This window comes from Carex rostrata, chromosome 10, assembly GCF_964058835.1.
Source record: "Carex rostrata chromosome 10, lpCarRost1.2, whole genome shotgun sequence".
NCBI classification, from domain to species: Eukaryota; Viridiplantae; Streptophyta; class Magnoliopsida; order Poales; family Cyperaceae; genus Carex; species Carex rostrata.
Genome location: NC_135927.1, coordinates 9,760,024 through 9,774,523, shown reverse-complemented (window position 1 = coordinate 9,774,523; position 14,500 = coordinate 9,760,024). Strand labels below are relative to the sequence as shown.

Here is a 14,500-nt window from a genome sequence, read left to right as displayed (position 1 = left end):
CGTACACCAGCTTTGAGGGCACTTTTCTGTACTGTTATGTTTTCAGGAATGTAGCGCTGTAAAGGGGTGGGGTTAAAGTGTCCTTTCTATCTTGTACTGTATGTAACTCCTTTGCGGTTTGAATAAAGAAAGCCTACGGGCTATTTTAATCAAAAAAAAAAACATTTATAATTGTATAGCTTGTTACACATTGGCTATATTTTTCTTACAAAACTATAATACATTCCTCTACTTCGCGAGTTACATTAAAAAAAAAAAAATGGCTAACGACCTTCCACACGTAATATAAAAAATATATAACTATGTGCATGTTTTTAACATTAAACTTTTTTGATAAAAGAGGCCTAAGCCCTTTCTATTGCTAGAAAAGTTAACTTACACCAATTAGATGTTCAAATCTAGGACCAACCACATAATAGGACCCAATGATTAGCAGCCAACATAATCTTTCTTGCTAACCCACATACAGCAACAACAAAAAAGAATTCAACATTTATTCTAAGCCACCACATGGGGCTGAAACTAAACTGCAACAAAAATCTAAGTTTACTAGGAGCAATAAATTTTGCCCGAGCACGCCAGCTAGTGTTGTTCTTCTGCATAAAGGACCATCTGGTACCCCAACTCAGCAGAAGAAGTCCCGTCATTCTGGTCCACTACGTCATCGTCTGGGTGCCAACTAGCAAGGGGGATAGCATCGATGTCCACTGGCATCCAAAGAGACATGGATTCCTGTACCTGCGGCTTGACTTGACCTGTCCAATAATGAACCAAAGATATAATTAGTAGAATGATTTGTCGTATTGTTTTTTGCTTACCTGATTCAAAACAGAGCTCGTTGCGATGTTTCCAAATCGTCCAGCAAACTGCACTAAACACGAGTAGCATTGCAGCTCTTTGATGGGGAGGCAATTGGTTAGCAAAATGAACAATATCTGAAAATTTAGTCCAGTGTATACTAGCCTGCTGACATGAACCCATGAAGAACCAAATTTGTTTAGTGAATGAGCATGTTACAAATAGGATAAAATGTTTTTTTAACATTAAACTAATTGTTTTTTTAACAAATATTGTTAAATGAAATTAGATAAAATGTTTTCAAACAAATATAACTATGTGTTTTTAACATTACACTAATATAGCTATGTGTTCATCAAGAGTGGTTAATGAACACAACTCTAAAAATTTATCAGATTGAATTGGCTTTAAACAATGAATCCAAACCATTGAAATCTATCTAATTCATGAGTGATGCATGTACATGCAAAATTTTAAAAGTTTCGAATTCATTTGATACAAAACCAAGTGGTAAAAACAATAATGAAAAATAAATACATAAAATAACTTATAAAAGTTCATTTTTTTACTGTTTGACCTTACACTAAATAAATTCGAAACTTATATATTTTTTCATGTTCATACATCATTCTTGAAGTAAAATTTGGACTCCACGCACATTTTAATATGAAGAGCATGTTAGAGCATTTTCAATCAACTATTTTAATTTTAAAATGAAAAAGATGAACGCAAAACCAAACCGGTAGAACCAAGACCTTTAATTTGTCATTCCACTGTGATCATCATTACCCAACCACTATATATATAATTATATAGAGTAATTATAATTTCCCCCACCTATCCATCCTCCATTTCATCCCCCAACTAACTTTCTATTTTAACTATAACTATAACTACTATTTTTAACAACCTTTATTTCTTTCCTCTTTCTCCCTTTCTCTTTCACCTCCATTTTTCTCTTTCACCTCCATCTTCTTCTCCCATCTCCTTCTCCCACCTCCGCCTCCACCTCCCTCTCCCACTTCTGCCTCTCTCACCTCCCTCTCCCACCTCCACCTCCCACCTCCCCTCACCTCCGCCTCCTATACCTCACCTCACCTCCGCCTCTACCTCCCTCTCTCACCTCCGCATCCCACCTCCTCCTCCGCCTCCGTTTTTCCATCGATAAGCTCCCCTCCCTCTTACACTTTCGTCTCGGTTTTTTCCCTCTACGCCTGCTGCTCCCACTCCAGCGAACGTTCTGCCGGAGATCATCCATCACTCCATCCCAATCAAGCACGCCTCTGCCAGGAATGAATATTTCAACGTGTATGAATGAATACTTCGTGTATGAATGAATACTTCATTGTGTATGAATGAATACTTCAATGTGTACGAATGAATATTAGAGCACGTCTCTACCGGGTCAGATCCATCACTGTTGATCGTATCAAAATATTTTGTATATGTATATGCAATTAATCACTTTCATGTTTATATTCTCATTCCTCATGAAGTAGCGAGTTTTGCAAAGAACAAGGCTTTATTAATGGTGAATTAGGTCACTGCGTATTAAATAAATGACATAAAAACAAATTTAAAAAAAAAAATAGAGATATGAATGAATACTTTATGTCTTAGATATGAATACTTCAATGTATATAAATGAATACTTAATATCTTAGGTATGAATACTTGCGTGACAAGATATTAATACTTGTACAACGGACAACTCGAAAGTATGTCATCATGGATCTCATTTGAAAGACAAAATTTTGTAGAAAACGTTCGTGGTTTTAGATTTGCAAAATTCTTCACAGATCGTCAGAAATATTGGTTAGATAGAATGGAGAAAAAAAAAACTCACCTCTAAAAACGTGTAAAATATGGATGAGTGATGTGTCCAGTTTTTATATTTGCACTTGCACGACGAAGATGAATACTTTCTCGATAAGGATGAATACTTGTACAATGAACAACTCGAAAGTATATCATCATGGATTTCATTTTAAATATAAAATTATGTCAAAAACATTCGTGGTTTTAGATTTGCAAAATTCCTCACCGATTGTCAGAAATATTGATTAGATTGAACGAAGAAAAAAAAATCTCACCTCTAAAAACGTGTCCAATTTTTTTTTTTAAATACTTGATATATTAGGTATTAATACTTGATGTGTTATAGATAAATACTTGATGCATTATAGATGAATACTAGCGCACGCCAATTGTAAAATCTTTCAAATATTATGTGGTCCCAAATAGTAAGTGGTCCCCCTAAGTAGTTAGTAGTTATTGAAGTAGTTAATGACTGGGGGATGAAATGGGGGATTGTTACGGGGGATAGCTAGGTGCTCCCAATTATATATTATATATAGTTACATCACTTGTTCGATAATTGTTCAGAAGTCGCGCATATAGGTGATCATTAATTATTGAGAGAAAATATAAATGTTAAAGAAATAGTTATGTATCCAGAACAATAGTATTGACTATTGAGTTAAAACCAATTTAATTAATGTAAGTACACTGTCAAAGAATTGGATCGGTCCTGAAAAAGCTCAAGTCTTTGTGTAATTAGGTATTTAAAGCAGCAGCACGAAACGAATTAGTCAACAAGCTCAAGTATACAATGTTAAATATTTAACAGAGCAAGTTTAGCCTTATGAAGCACACGAATAGTATGCAGCTCTGTTTTGTTTTTATAGTCCGTGTGCTGCATAAAGCCATAATTGCTCTGTAAAACTATTTACCTAGTATACAAATAGTTATTTGGAAAGGCGGTGATCTGATGCTGTTTCCCATCAATTTAGATTCCTTGTGTTTCCCAGTGCTCGAGTATTTGTTCATTTGAGTATTTATACACTTATGGGCAATCCAAAATTTGTACGTATTGCTGCAACTCAAAGATATTTTTGGCTCAATATCTGGTACTTCATGTTGGAAAAGTTAAAAGTTTCTATATTAGAATCTGAAATTAGGTCAAAAAAGTTAAAGTAAAATTTTGTTTGTCGAATTTGCAAAATGAATTAAACGTCTTTCTGTCCTCTAGGATGCGCGTAAGAATTATTGGAGAAACAACCAAAAGTTACATATATATGAATTTCTTAACAATTAATTGAAATAATAATCGCTTTTATTAATTATATGAATTATATGACATTGAGCAAACAAATTAAAGGAAAAGAATGCTAAAATAATATTTTGAATGGTCTCTACATTTATTGCTAAATAATATGAATTTTTGTGAGCCTAATAGCCTATTGATTGTAATTAATTTTGCTATTAAAAGAATAATTGTTTATTTTGATTTACTTTTTTGTTGTTTAATATTTATATGCAAACTTCATTTCTAAATATTATTCATTTATTTCTAAAATTTTGTTTAATATTTTATCCTAATCAATTCACAATTATAATACTATGTTGTTAACTTTAACTATAGCATGAAACTTATTCCAGAATATGTTTTATTTAGTATTGGTTTCATTTAAATAATACAATGAATGTAGTGGTCTTTAGTGAATTATTTTATTAATTTCCTTATACACAGCTTGGGATCAAGCCCAAGCCCAAGTTCCAGCTTTTATTATTTTCATAAAATTCAAAGCCCAGAGGTCCACTGTTTTAATTAGTTTCTCAACGTAGCCCAAAACAGATCTGGCTATTTGCACTTTAAGTCCTCTGACAAGACGATTTACAATAGAAATAAAAATTTACCGGATAACACCTCCAACGATAATTTAATTTTACCTATAAACCCTCAGACCAATAACTGGCACACAGGTGCATAAAAACCACTGGTACTGACTGGTACCAGTGTACAGAGGGAAACCAAAAAGGTTTAGAACGAGGTATAAAGTCAGTAACAACACAGGTAGAACAGCTGAATTAAGCACAGCACTTGTTAAAGTGGTACACATAGTCAACAAGGCTAATTACTAATTAACACTATTCGAATACCAGAATCGAAACAACAACAGAAAGGCACTTAGTTGCTGAATCAAATAGGTACTAACAGCAAAATTACGACATAAGAGTCAAGACAACTCACTCCAGCAACTGCAAGCAAAGGAAGAACAACTCAATTCACAGGTCAAAGAAAGCAAAGCCAGTCATGTGGCCTCCACATGTCAGGAATAGTTTATTCTATTATTTTGATTTCCAATTGTTTGTTCTGATGGTTTATTCATGTGCAACATTTTCTGATTTTCAAAATGCGAAGGTTTTTTAATTATTTTAGAAATTTGAAGTTAGTACTATATGTAATTTAGTTAAATCAAATAAAATTTTTTAGATGATTTTGTTTGCCGTAGTAAATTTTAGATTAATTTGATTACCTTGCGATATTTCTTCTTTAATTGTTATATGTTTTCCTTAAAATTCATTTAAGACATTGCGTATTTTATTTTCAACTATTAATTATATGTCCGTATTTGCATAATGTAACAGTATTATTATCACTATTATTATCAATATTATTGTTGTTGTCGTCCTCATCTATAAATTGGTAGACATGGAAATTTGATTGAAGGCTCCAGAAAAGCCACCTTGTTGTTACATGGAGGAACACAAATTTATATTAATGATTCATTATGTTTTTCTAAGTCTCAACTAAATTTGTTAAGTTTTAAGAATATCTGCTGGAATTGATATCATGTTGAGACAATCAATGAAAAAGATGTTGAATATCTTGTTGTTAGCTTAATCACATATGAAAAATGCATATTGAAAAAAAAAATTTATGTTTTCCTCCGACTTGTACTACACATATACTAGTACAATTAAAGCATATGTTATTGTAAACCAGAAGTTTACACACAATAATATATTTATAGTTTGGCATGACCAGTTGGGTCATTCTAGATCAATAATGATGCGAAAAAAATAGATAATTAATGTGAATCATTCATCAAAGAACCAGAAGATTCTTTAATCTGATGAACTTTTTATGTATTGATTTTATTTCTATAACATATAATAAACACCCACCGTGTGAACAGTTGAATATTTTATGGTTTTAATTGATGCATCAACAAGATGGTTACATGTATGTTTATTATCAAATCGCAACCTGGCATTTGCGAGATTACTTGCTCAATTGATTTGATTGAGAGCATAATTTTATAATTATCCAATTAAGAAAATACGTCTAGACAATATCAAAACTAATGTTAAACATCCTGTAGATGTTCATATATAAAAAAGAAGATATGATATTTTAATGCAACAACACTAATTCGCATCATGCCAACAAGCTATTATAAAACTTTCCCTTTATAATTAGTTTTTGGTCACATACCTAACATTTCCCATATAATAATTTTTGAATGTGCGGTATATATTCTAATTGCTCCACCACAACGCACTAAAATAGGACATCAAAGAAAGTTGAGAATTTATATTGAATTTGAATCTCCATATATAATAGGTATCTAGAATCATTAATGGGAGATTTATTCATTGCTAGTTTTGCCGATTGTCATGAATCAATATTCTCAACTTAGGGGGAGAAAACAATCAGTTGGGAAAAGATATTAGTTGGAATGAATTATCATTGTCCAATTTTGATCCTCATACTAAAGAATGTGAACTAAATGTTCGAAAGATAATTCATTTTCAAATATTAGTGAATCAATTGCCAGACACATTCATAGACTCAAAGAAAGTGACCAAATCACATGTACCAGCTGCTAATGCTCCAATTAAAGTCAGTATCCCTGTTGGACAGACTAATTATAACACGCATGAAGCGTGGAAAAGCAATCGGTTCCAAAAATTAAAAAAGATAAAAAAAAATCCACGAAAAAAAAAGGAGCAAAGAATGAAAATGGTCAAGTCGAGGGTATGATAATTTCAAATAAAACTCCAGAAGAGAATAAAATTATAAGTAATATTAGAGTTCCAGTAGAAACTCATGTATCTGAAATTCATGAAAATAAAGAGATCTCGATAAATTATATCATGAATGAAATAAGATGGAACCAAGATGAAATTGATATCAATAATATTTTTGTATAGAATATAGCGCTAAATATAATAAATATTGAGGATCATGACTAGAAGTCTATTAAATAATGTCGACAAAGAAATGATTGGCCAAAATGAAAAGGTGCAATTGAGGTAGAGTTAAACTCTCTTGAAAAATGAAAAAATTTTAGACCTGTAGTCCATGTACCTCAAGGTATAAAACCAGTAGGATATAAATGAGTATTTATGAGAAAATAAAATAAGAAATGTGAAATTTTGAGATATACTCACCTGTGGTGGATGAAATAACTTTTTGATATATAATTAGTCTGACAGTCCATGAAGGACTTAATTTGTACCTAATGAATATTGTTACAGCCTATTTAAATGGCTCACTTGATAATGATATTTATATGAAAATTTTGAAGGATTTAAGATGCCTGAAGTATGTAATTTAGGTTCTCGAGAACATTATTCAGTTAAATTGAATAAATCTTTATATTGATTAAAGCAATATGGACGCATATGCTATAATCGTTTAAGTGAATATTTATTGAAACATGGATATAAGAATGATACGACATGTCCATATATTTTCATGAAAAGATATAGAAATAATTTTGTTATAATTGCAGTTTATGTTGACGATCTAAGTATCATTGGAACTCCTGAAGAGCTTCCAAAAGAATAAATTATTTAAAGGAAGAATTTGAGATGAAAGATTTTGAAAGAACAAAATTTTGCATTGGATTGCAAATTGAATATTTAAAAACGATATTTTTATGCATCAAGAAAATTATATTGCAAGAGTACTGAAATAATTTTATATGGATAAATAACATTCATTAAGCACTCTAATGGTTGTAAGATCATTATATGTGAATAAAGATCATTGAGACCTTGAGAAAATGATGAAAAACTATTTGGTACTGAAGTACAATATCTTAGTGCAATATGAGCACTTATCTTGATGGGCATACAATACATGATATATCATTTATAGTAAATTTATTAGCAACATATAGTTCTTCTCTCACGTGAAGATATTGACATATAATTAAATATATATTTCGCTACATATGAGAAAATTTAGTAATACACAAAAGCAAGTCAAGTATGTATTTGGTTAAGATATGTGATTCAACACATTCGTCAGACATGTAGATTGTCTTTTAGAGAAATGATCCCGAAGATCATATATGAATATAATATTATATGTATTGCTCAATGAAAGAAATGATACATTAAAGAAGATAGAACAAAAAATATTTCACCAAAATTCTTTTTCACACATGATCTCCAAAAGAATAATGTTATTAATATTCAGCAAATTCATTCAAGTGAAAAATCCAACAGATTTATTCACTAAGGCGCTCTCTACTGCAATATTCGAAAAGCTAGTTCGTAATACTGGAGTTTGCTGATTTAAAGATCTTGATTGATGCTATCATGAAGGGGACTTAATATGCATTATATTTTTCTTAACTATGATTTTTTCCACTGGGTTTTCCTGGTAAGACTGTAGTTGCGTATTTAGAAGAATATTATACTATTTTTTCTTCATTAGGTTTTTATCTCATAGGGTTTTTTCTAATAAGGTTTTAATGAGATATATTCTTAAGTAATAAACATCCAAGGGGGAGTGTTATGAATAAATTATTAATGTGGATGTCCATAACTCCTAACATTCATTCTCTACTACCCCACTACTATTGGAATTCATTTTCTCATTTATTATTGTAATTAATTTAGATAGTTTTTCATTTACAATTTGTGGCCTATAAATAAAGCATTTGTAATCTTGTATTGTACACATATAAGAAATGTATGAATAAAGAGATTGTCATCTTTTTTCTCTCTATCTTGTTTATTTTTCTTTATCCTTGTTCATTTTTATTTTATAACAGCTTTCAGTGAGTAGTGTTTATCATTTTTTTTTTCTTTCTCATACAAATTAATACAAATACGAGATACATATATATATATCTCTTTATTTTATTGATGTGTTTAAGCACATGTATTGCATTACCATTCGATATCACCATTTGAAAATTACGTTGGTGCGGGGCCTACTTACAGTACCAGGACCGAACTGGTACCAGTTAGTCAGATTTGCAAAACTAATTAGACAACTATCTGTCCTCGGATACATGTATAAGAATTGTTGGGAAGACAATCCAAAAGTTACATATATAGGAGCTAAATTCTAGTTTGATTCTACCAGTACTGAACTGGTACCAGTTAGACACAGTTAACCGCTTCTTTCATTATATCCTGTTGTCTAAATTCTAGTTTTATTTTTAAGATTTGCCCTGAATTTCTACATAATTAAAGCTTTTCAATGAGTTTTTGGTCAAATATTTACATGAAAAGGATTTAGAACTGGATTTTTGTGTTTACTGCTGGAAGGATTCTTGCACTTCTTGGTAAGAAATTGGTTCAATAAGAAACTGGCTTGTACCAGTCATTTATGAATTTGGTTCGATAAGGAATTTAATTGCTAGCATCTCATGACATTGTTTTAAATATAAATCTGACACGCAAAGTTATATGACAAGGCGCATTGTAATCCAATATGGATGAAAGGAACAGAGAGAGAACTGAGAGAACTAGGACAACTGGCGCTGATAGCGAGAGGAGAGAGGCTTAGCCATTAAGGGTTCAATGAGAGGAGAAGGCAGGAGAGAGAGAGAGGTAGAGCAGACAGATTTCACTGTGAAAGAAAGGGATATATTTGTCAATTTAATATTTAAAATAATTAAATATAGAGCTAAATGGATAAAGGGATAAAAGAAATAATGTAAAGTTTTTATGGGAATTTTGATTATTTTAAGATTTTACACGGGCACACTAGAAATTTTCCCTTGCACTTAAGCACCTCTGACAATGAGTATTTAGTATTTACAATGGACAGAGAAATTTACAGGATAACTCCTCCAACTAGAAAATTTCACATATAAGCTCTCAGATCAATAACTGGCATATATACTGGTGTGTATAAAGAATCACAGGTACCGACTGGTACCAGTGTACAGGGGGATACCAAGAAGGTTTAGAACGAGGTATCAAGCCAGAAAAAACACAGGTCGCACAGCTGAATTAAGCAGAGCACTGGTACAAGTGGTACCAACAGTCAACAAGGGTAATTAATACTTTTCGATTACCAGAATTGAAACAAAGCCAGGAAGGCACTTAGTTGCTGGTTCAAATAGATACTAACAGCTCACTCCAGCAACTACAACCAAAAGATGAACAACTCAATTAACAAGTCAGAGCAAAGCCAATCATGTAGGCTCCACATGTCAGGAATAGTTTATTCTATTGTTTTAATTTCCTAATAGTTTGTTTTGATGGTTTATTCATGTGCACAATTTTCTGATTTTCAAAATGCGAAGGTTTTGAATATCTTAGAAATTTGAAGTTAGTATTATACGTAATTTAGTTAAATCAAATAAATTTTGTAGATTTTTTTCCCCTAGTAAATTTCAGATTAATTTGATTATCTTGCTAAAAATGATATTTTATCTTTAATTGTGACATGTTCGATCGATCTCCTTAAAATTCAATTAAGACATTTGCAGAATGTAACAGTATTTTTATCATAGTAATTATCATCATTATTATCATGTTATTGTTATAATTATTGTCATTAAAATTGTATTATACTATTGGTGTTGTTCTTATGTATAGATTGGTAGCTCATGATAATATGGTCCATATTCTACAAATTGAACAAATATGCTCTATATATTCAATTAAGTTGACTTTAATTTCAAACAACATATATACAAAAAGATTCCAGTATAGACATTAACATTTTATCTTGATAGCCACTATCAAGTTTTAACAAAAATAAAATAAAAAAGATATTTTACAAGATTATACATGCATTGGTATTTTCATCACTAAAAAGTGTAATATCACTCAAAATATAGTCTTCTGTAAATTCTTCCAACATATTACTATCTTTGTCAATAACATGGTTTTCATGATAATAATTTTCATAACAATCCACACCAAGAAATTCATTGTGATTGTCATTATTACCCTCATAAATTTCTTGACCTTGATCTTTTTCCTCTATTTGCACTATTTCTGCCCTTTTCCCTGTCTTTTCCTTTAATTTCTTCAAAAGCTTTTCTACTTTGAATTTTCCAGTGACAATAGCCTGGTGCTCTTCCATGTCAACTTTCACAGCAGCAACACCTGATATAAATTTTGATATATTAAGAAATTACAATTGATTTAATTGGATCAGATTAAAGCAACTGATGATTGTATTTTATTGGTGGTTGTAACTAATATTTTTACTGCACTGTATTTATAATAACATTCATGCCATTTCCATCTTAACCATTTTCAAAATTAATTTCATTTTTTTGTTTCAATTCATCAAGTTTGTATATCTGCCATATGTGTTTGATGCCCTTAATACAGAACTATATATTTTCAATTCATTTAATTCCTTCTTATTATTTTAGTACAAAATGAACCTTCTTATTTCAATTGAAAAATTGAATATAGATGTGATCATGTTTCCATTCTAATAGCTATAAGCTTGTACATAAATATAATTTATATCAATTGTTCTGACTTCAGAGTGATGAAAAATAAAGGCATGGACCTGAATAATTTCAACCTAAAAAAAAAATCATATATCAGAGAGATGGAGAGATTACTAACCTTTGAATTTTCTAAGAGTTCTGTAAACTCGCTTTTCACATGCTGGACAGTGCATGTATACTTTTAATTCCACAATTACTTTCTACACAAATAAAAGAAAATTTGGCACATAACAATATATTTTTTTAATAAAATTCTGTACAGAAAAGTTATGAAGATGTTAGATTTGCAAGGTGCAATAAAAGAAATTTTGTTGGTTATAAAAGAATTGTATATTATGCTTGCCTTTTGGGGGAATTTTGTCGCTTTAATTGTAGATTCTGAAAAGTTAATAAAAAATTTAAAAATTGTAATAAGACAAATTCTAATTGTTATCTACAAATTTAAGAAGAAGAAAAAACTCACAGAACAAGATTTGTATACAGACCTGATTGTTTGATTTCCATCTGTCCAATTAATTTCATTTATGAAATCCCCATATAACCTAATAGGAAAATCATAATTTAAAAAAAAAAAAAAAAAGGAAAACAAAAACGAATAGGCAACCAGAAAGCGCAAGGGAAAAAATTGAAAACAAAATGTGTAAAAAGGAATAAAATGGCTTATCAAATCCACGCTCTTTTTTTTTCTTTGTTGGAGAACAGTTGGTACAGTTTTTATGAGCTCTATCCCATCTCCATTTGAGCAAAAGCTGGGCATTTCCTTGAATATATATATATATATAAATCTCCCACGTAAAAAAAATGAAAAAAAAAAAAAAGCCAAAGAAGAGTGCAATCATTTAATAAAATAATAAGTTATCCTTTTATGGTTCAGAGTCATAAAGAAATAATGTTCCTTATTAATTCTACACAATAAATGGATGCATACAGTAACCAAAAACTGGAGAGGGACTGATTTAAACCGTTGAGAACAAGTGATAAAAAGCACTCGGTCCGATTTATTGTGACCTTCTTGTGTGACATCTGTACTGTCCGTGATTACAGAAGGTGCACCGTGGAACATCTATTTTGGGAAATCATTTGTTTTCATTATTTATTCTCTTTTTCCACTCTCTTCACTTTTTTATTTGTTATTCGAGGAAATTGCATCTTTTAAAACACTGCTTGGAAGTCCTTGTAATTAAAGAACGGGCGGATAAAATCTGCAATCCATCAATTACCCACATATATTCACATGTAAAATTTTAATTATCTCTTTCATAAAATATGTGTGAGAGAGATTTCCGTGTTACATTATCTTAAAAAATACTGCTCACATTTGTGTTATAGTATTATAAATTCTAATCAACAAAGACTGATAAAGGTGGTACGAACCATAGTGACAAGATACCTGAATTATACCCCTTTAATTCTTTTTTGGGGTGTTGCCGAACCGAATACCGAATTATTCGGTTGACCAAACTTTGACCGAATTAAATCCGAATAATTCCCGAATTTTATGAACTTTTCCCGGATTTTACGAATTATTCACGAATTATTCACGAACTTTTCCTGAATTTTTCCAAGAATAATTATTTTTTTGGTTTTTTTATTTTTTTGCTCCCTTGCAGGACTGAGATTTCTGATCCGGATAATTCCGAATCATTCCCGAATTATACCCGAATCGCGAATTTTTGATCTCGCCGAACCGAACCCGAATAATTCATTTGTCACTATGGTACGAACATAATATTCCTTGGCCTCCAATGAACCGTCTGAGTTGCAATTAATATGTTTATATAAGAACTTCAATATCATATTCTTACAGGTCATTTTTGAGATTTCAATATAATATCTATATTTGTGCTAACTCAAATTGGACGGTCCAGATTCATTCTTTATTTAACTTAAATTCTGAATTGGAGCCCAAATTGAATTAGGCCTAGGTGGTTTCGGACATGGAGAGAGTTCGGTCCCCTTTTGGGGCTTCTAGAATGTTGAATAGATAAGATCAAATGTGAGGACGAAAAAAGCTTCTAAAAAATATATCTTAGCTGATGAGTTTTCTACATAAACCCTTGGTCCAACCAAATATTGTGATGGGGATATTTTGCAGTTTTGAATGTCAAATTGTTGCTAAAAGTCCGATTAATGTGCCACCAAACTCGATTAATTGACTGTCAAACTCAATTAGACCTAAATTTGATTAATCGCTCATCAATATTCAATACTATTAGTTTATAGTTGATGTAAAATTTAAAATTTTAAGCTGATTAATATAGTAGGAACGTAATCCTATTACAGTAATATTTAGTCTTTAATTAGAAATAACAAATTCGTGGTCGTTTTAGATATTTTGTTTATCATTCTATTGGTTAACATCGGGGATAATTTATTAATAATGTCTGGGATGTTTTACTTATATAATAGCTGAAAGATAGAAACTTGGTAACACACTAAATGATTTGTTTACTTCCATATATTGTTACTGTTGCTTTTCTGTATGATGTAAATGTAAAGAATATTTTTATTGAATTAGACAAATATACACTGTTTATCAAATTTATATGTTTTATATAATTACCATAAATGCATAATTGTCGGTAGAATATTTTTATTAATCAACCATGTAACGATAAAGTAGTCTATCTGTTTATTAAACACGCTATTTTGTTTTTAAGTTAAAGTTAAATATTAAGTCATTCAATTATTTAATACTCATAAAAGTTTTTTCATTAAAATTTCAAATCTAACCCCTCACACATGAGATATTGACTTTGTTAATAAACTAAAAACTGATTCTCCATTAAAATATACTAAATTGTAAATGTCCCGATTAGTATTCAGTATATATGATTTTGCATAAATAAATCTCATGTTGATTAAATTATATTATCAATCTCATTTACTTCAGTTAGATGATGCGCATCAAGATTAAGATGAATTAACTATGATCTCCACAAACTGCTTGCATATTATTGCAATCTTTTCTAATGGATAATACAACATCACCAGTACAACACAATTAGTTACAAGAACTAGCATTTGGTCTACTGGCAAAGACACATAATCTTTATATAGAAGGTCATGGAATTGAAACCCGGATAGGAGAAATCATTTGTTGTATTACAAAGGTATTAAATAATTTCGTGACTTGACATCTAACTTTTATATTTTTTTTCGCAATATGTTTATTTTTATTTTTTTCA

At 30.6% G+C, this 14,500-nt stretch overlaps 1 protein-coding gene across 1 annotated transcript; it reads right to left on the bottom strand.

The window, feature by feature from the left end:
• Positions 1–10,618: 10,618 nt before the first annotated feature.
• On the bottom strand, positions 10,619–11,485 carry LOC144560272 (heavy metal-associated isoprenylated plant protein 28-like). The gene is made up of 2 exons (XM_078309438.1): positions 11,431–11,485; positions 10,619–10,953 (listed from the first exon to the last, which is right to left on the bottom strand). The coding sequence occupies exons 1-2, from the start codon at positions 11,483–11,485 to the stop codon at positions 10,619–10,621; spliced, it is 390 nt and encodes a 129-aa protein (XP_078165564.1).
• Between the last annotated feature and the right edge of the window lie 3,015 nt (positions 11,486–14,500).

Bases quoted from the DNA above. Each gene is read 5' to 3' on its own strand.
- LOC144560272 (XM_078309438.1), bottom strand. From the start codon at position 11,485: ATGCACTGTCCAGCATGTGAAAAGCGAGTTTACAGAACTCTTAGAAAA. The intron at 10,954-11,430 runs GTTAGTAATCTC...AATTTATATCAG, and splicing joins AACTCTTAGAAAATTCAAAG to GTGTTGCTGCTGTGAAAGTT.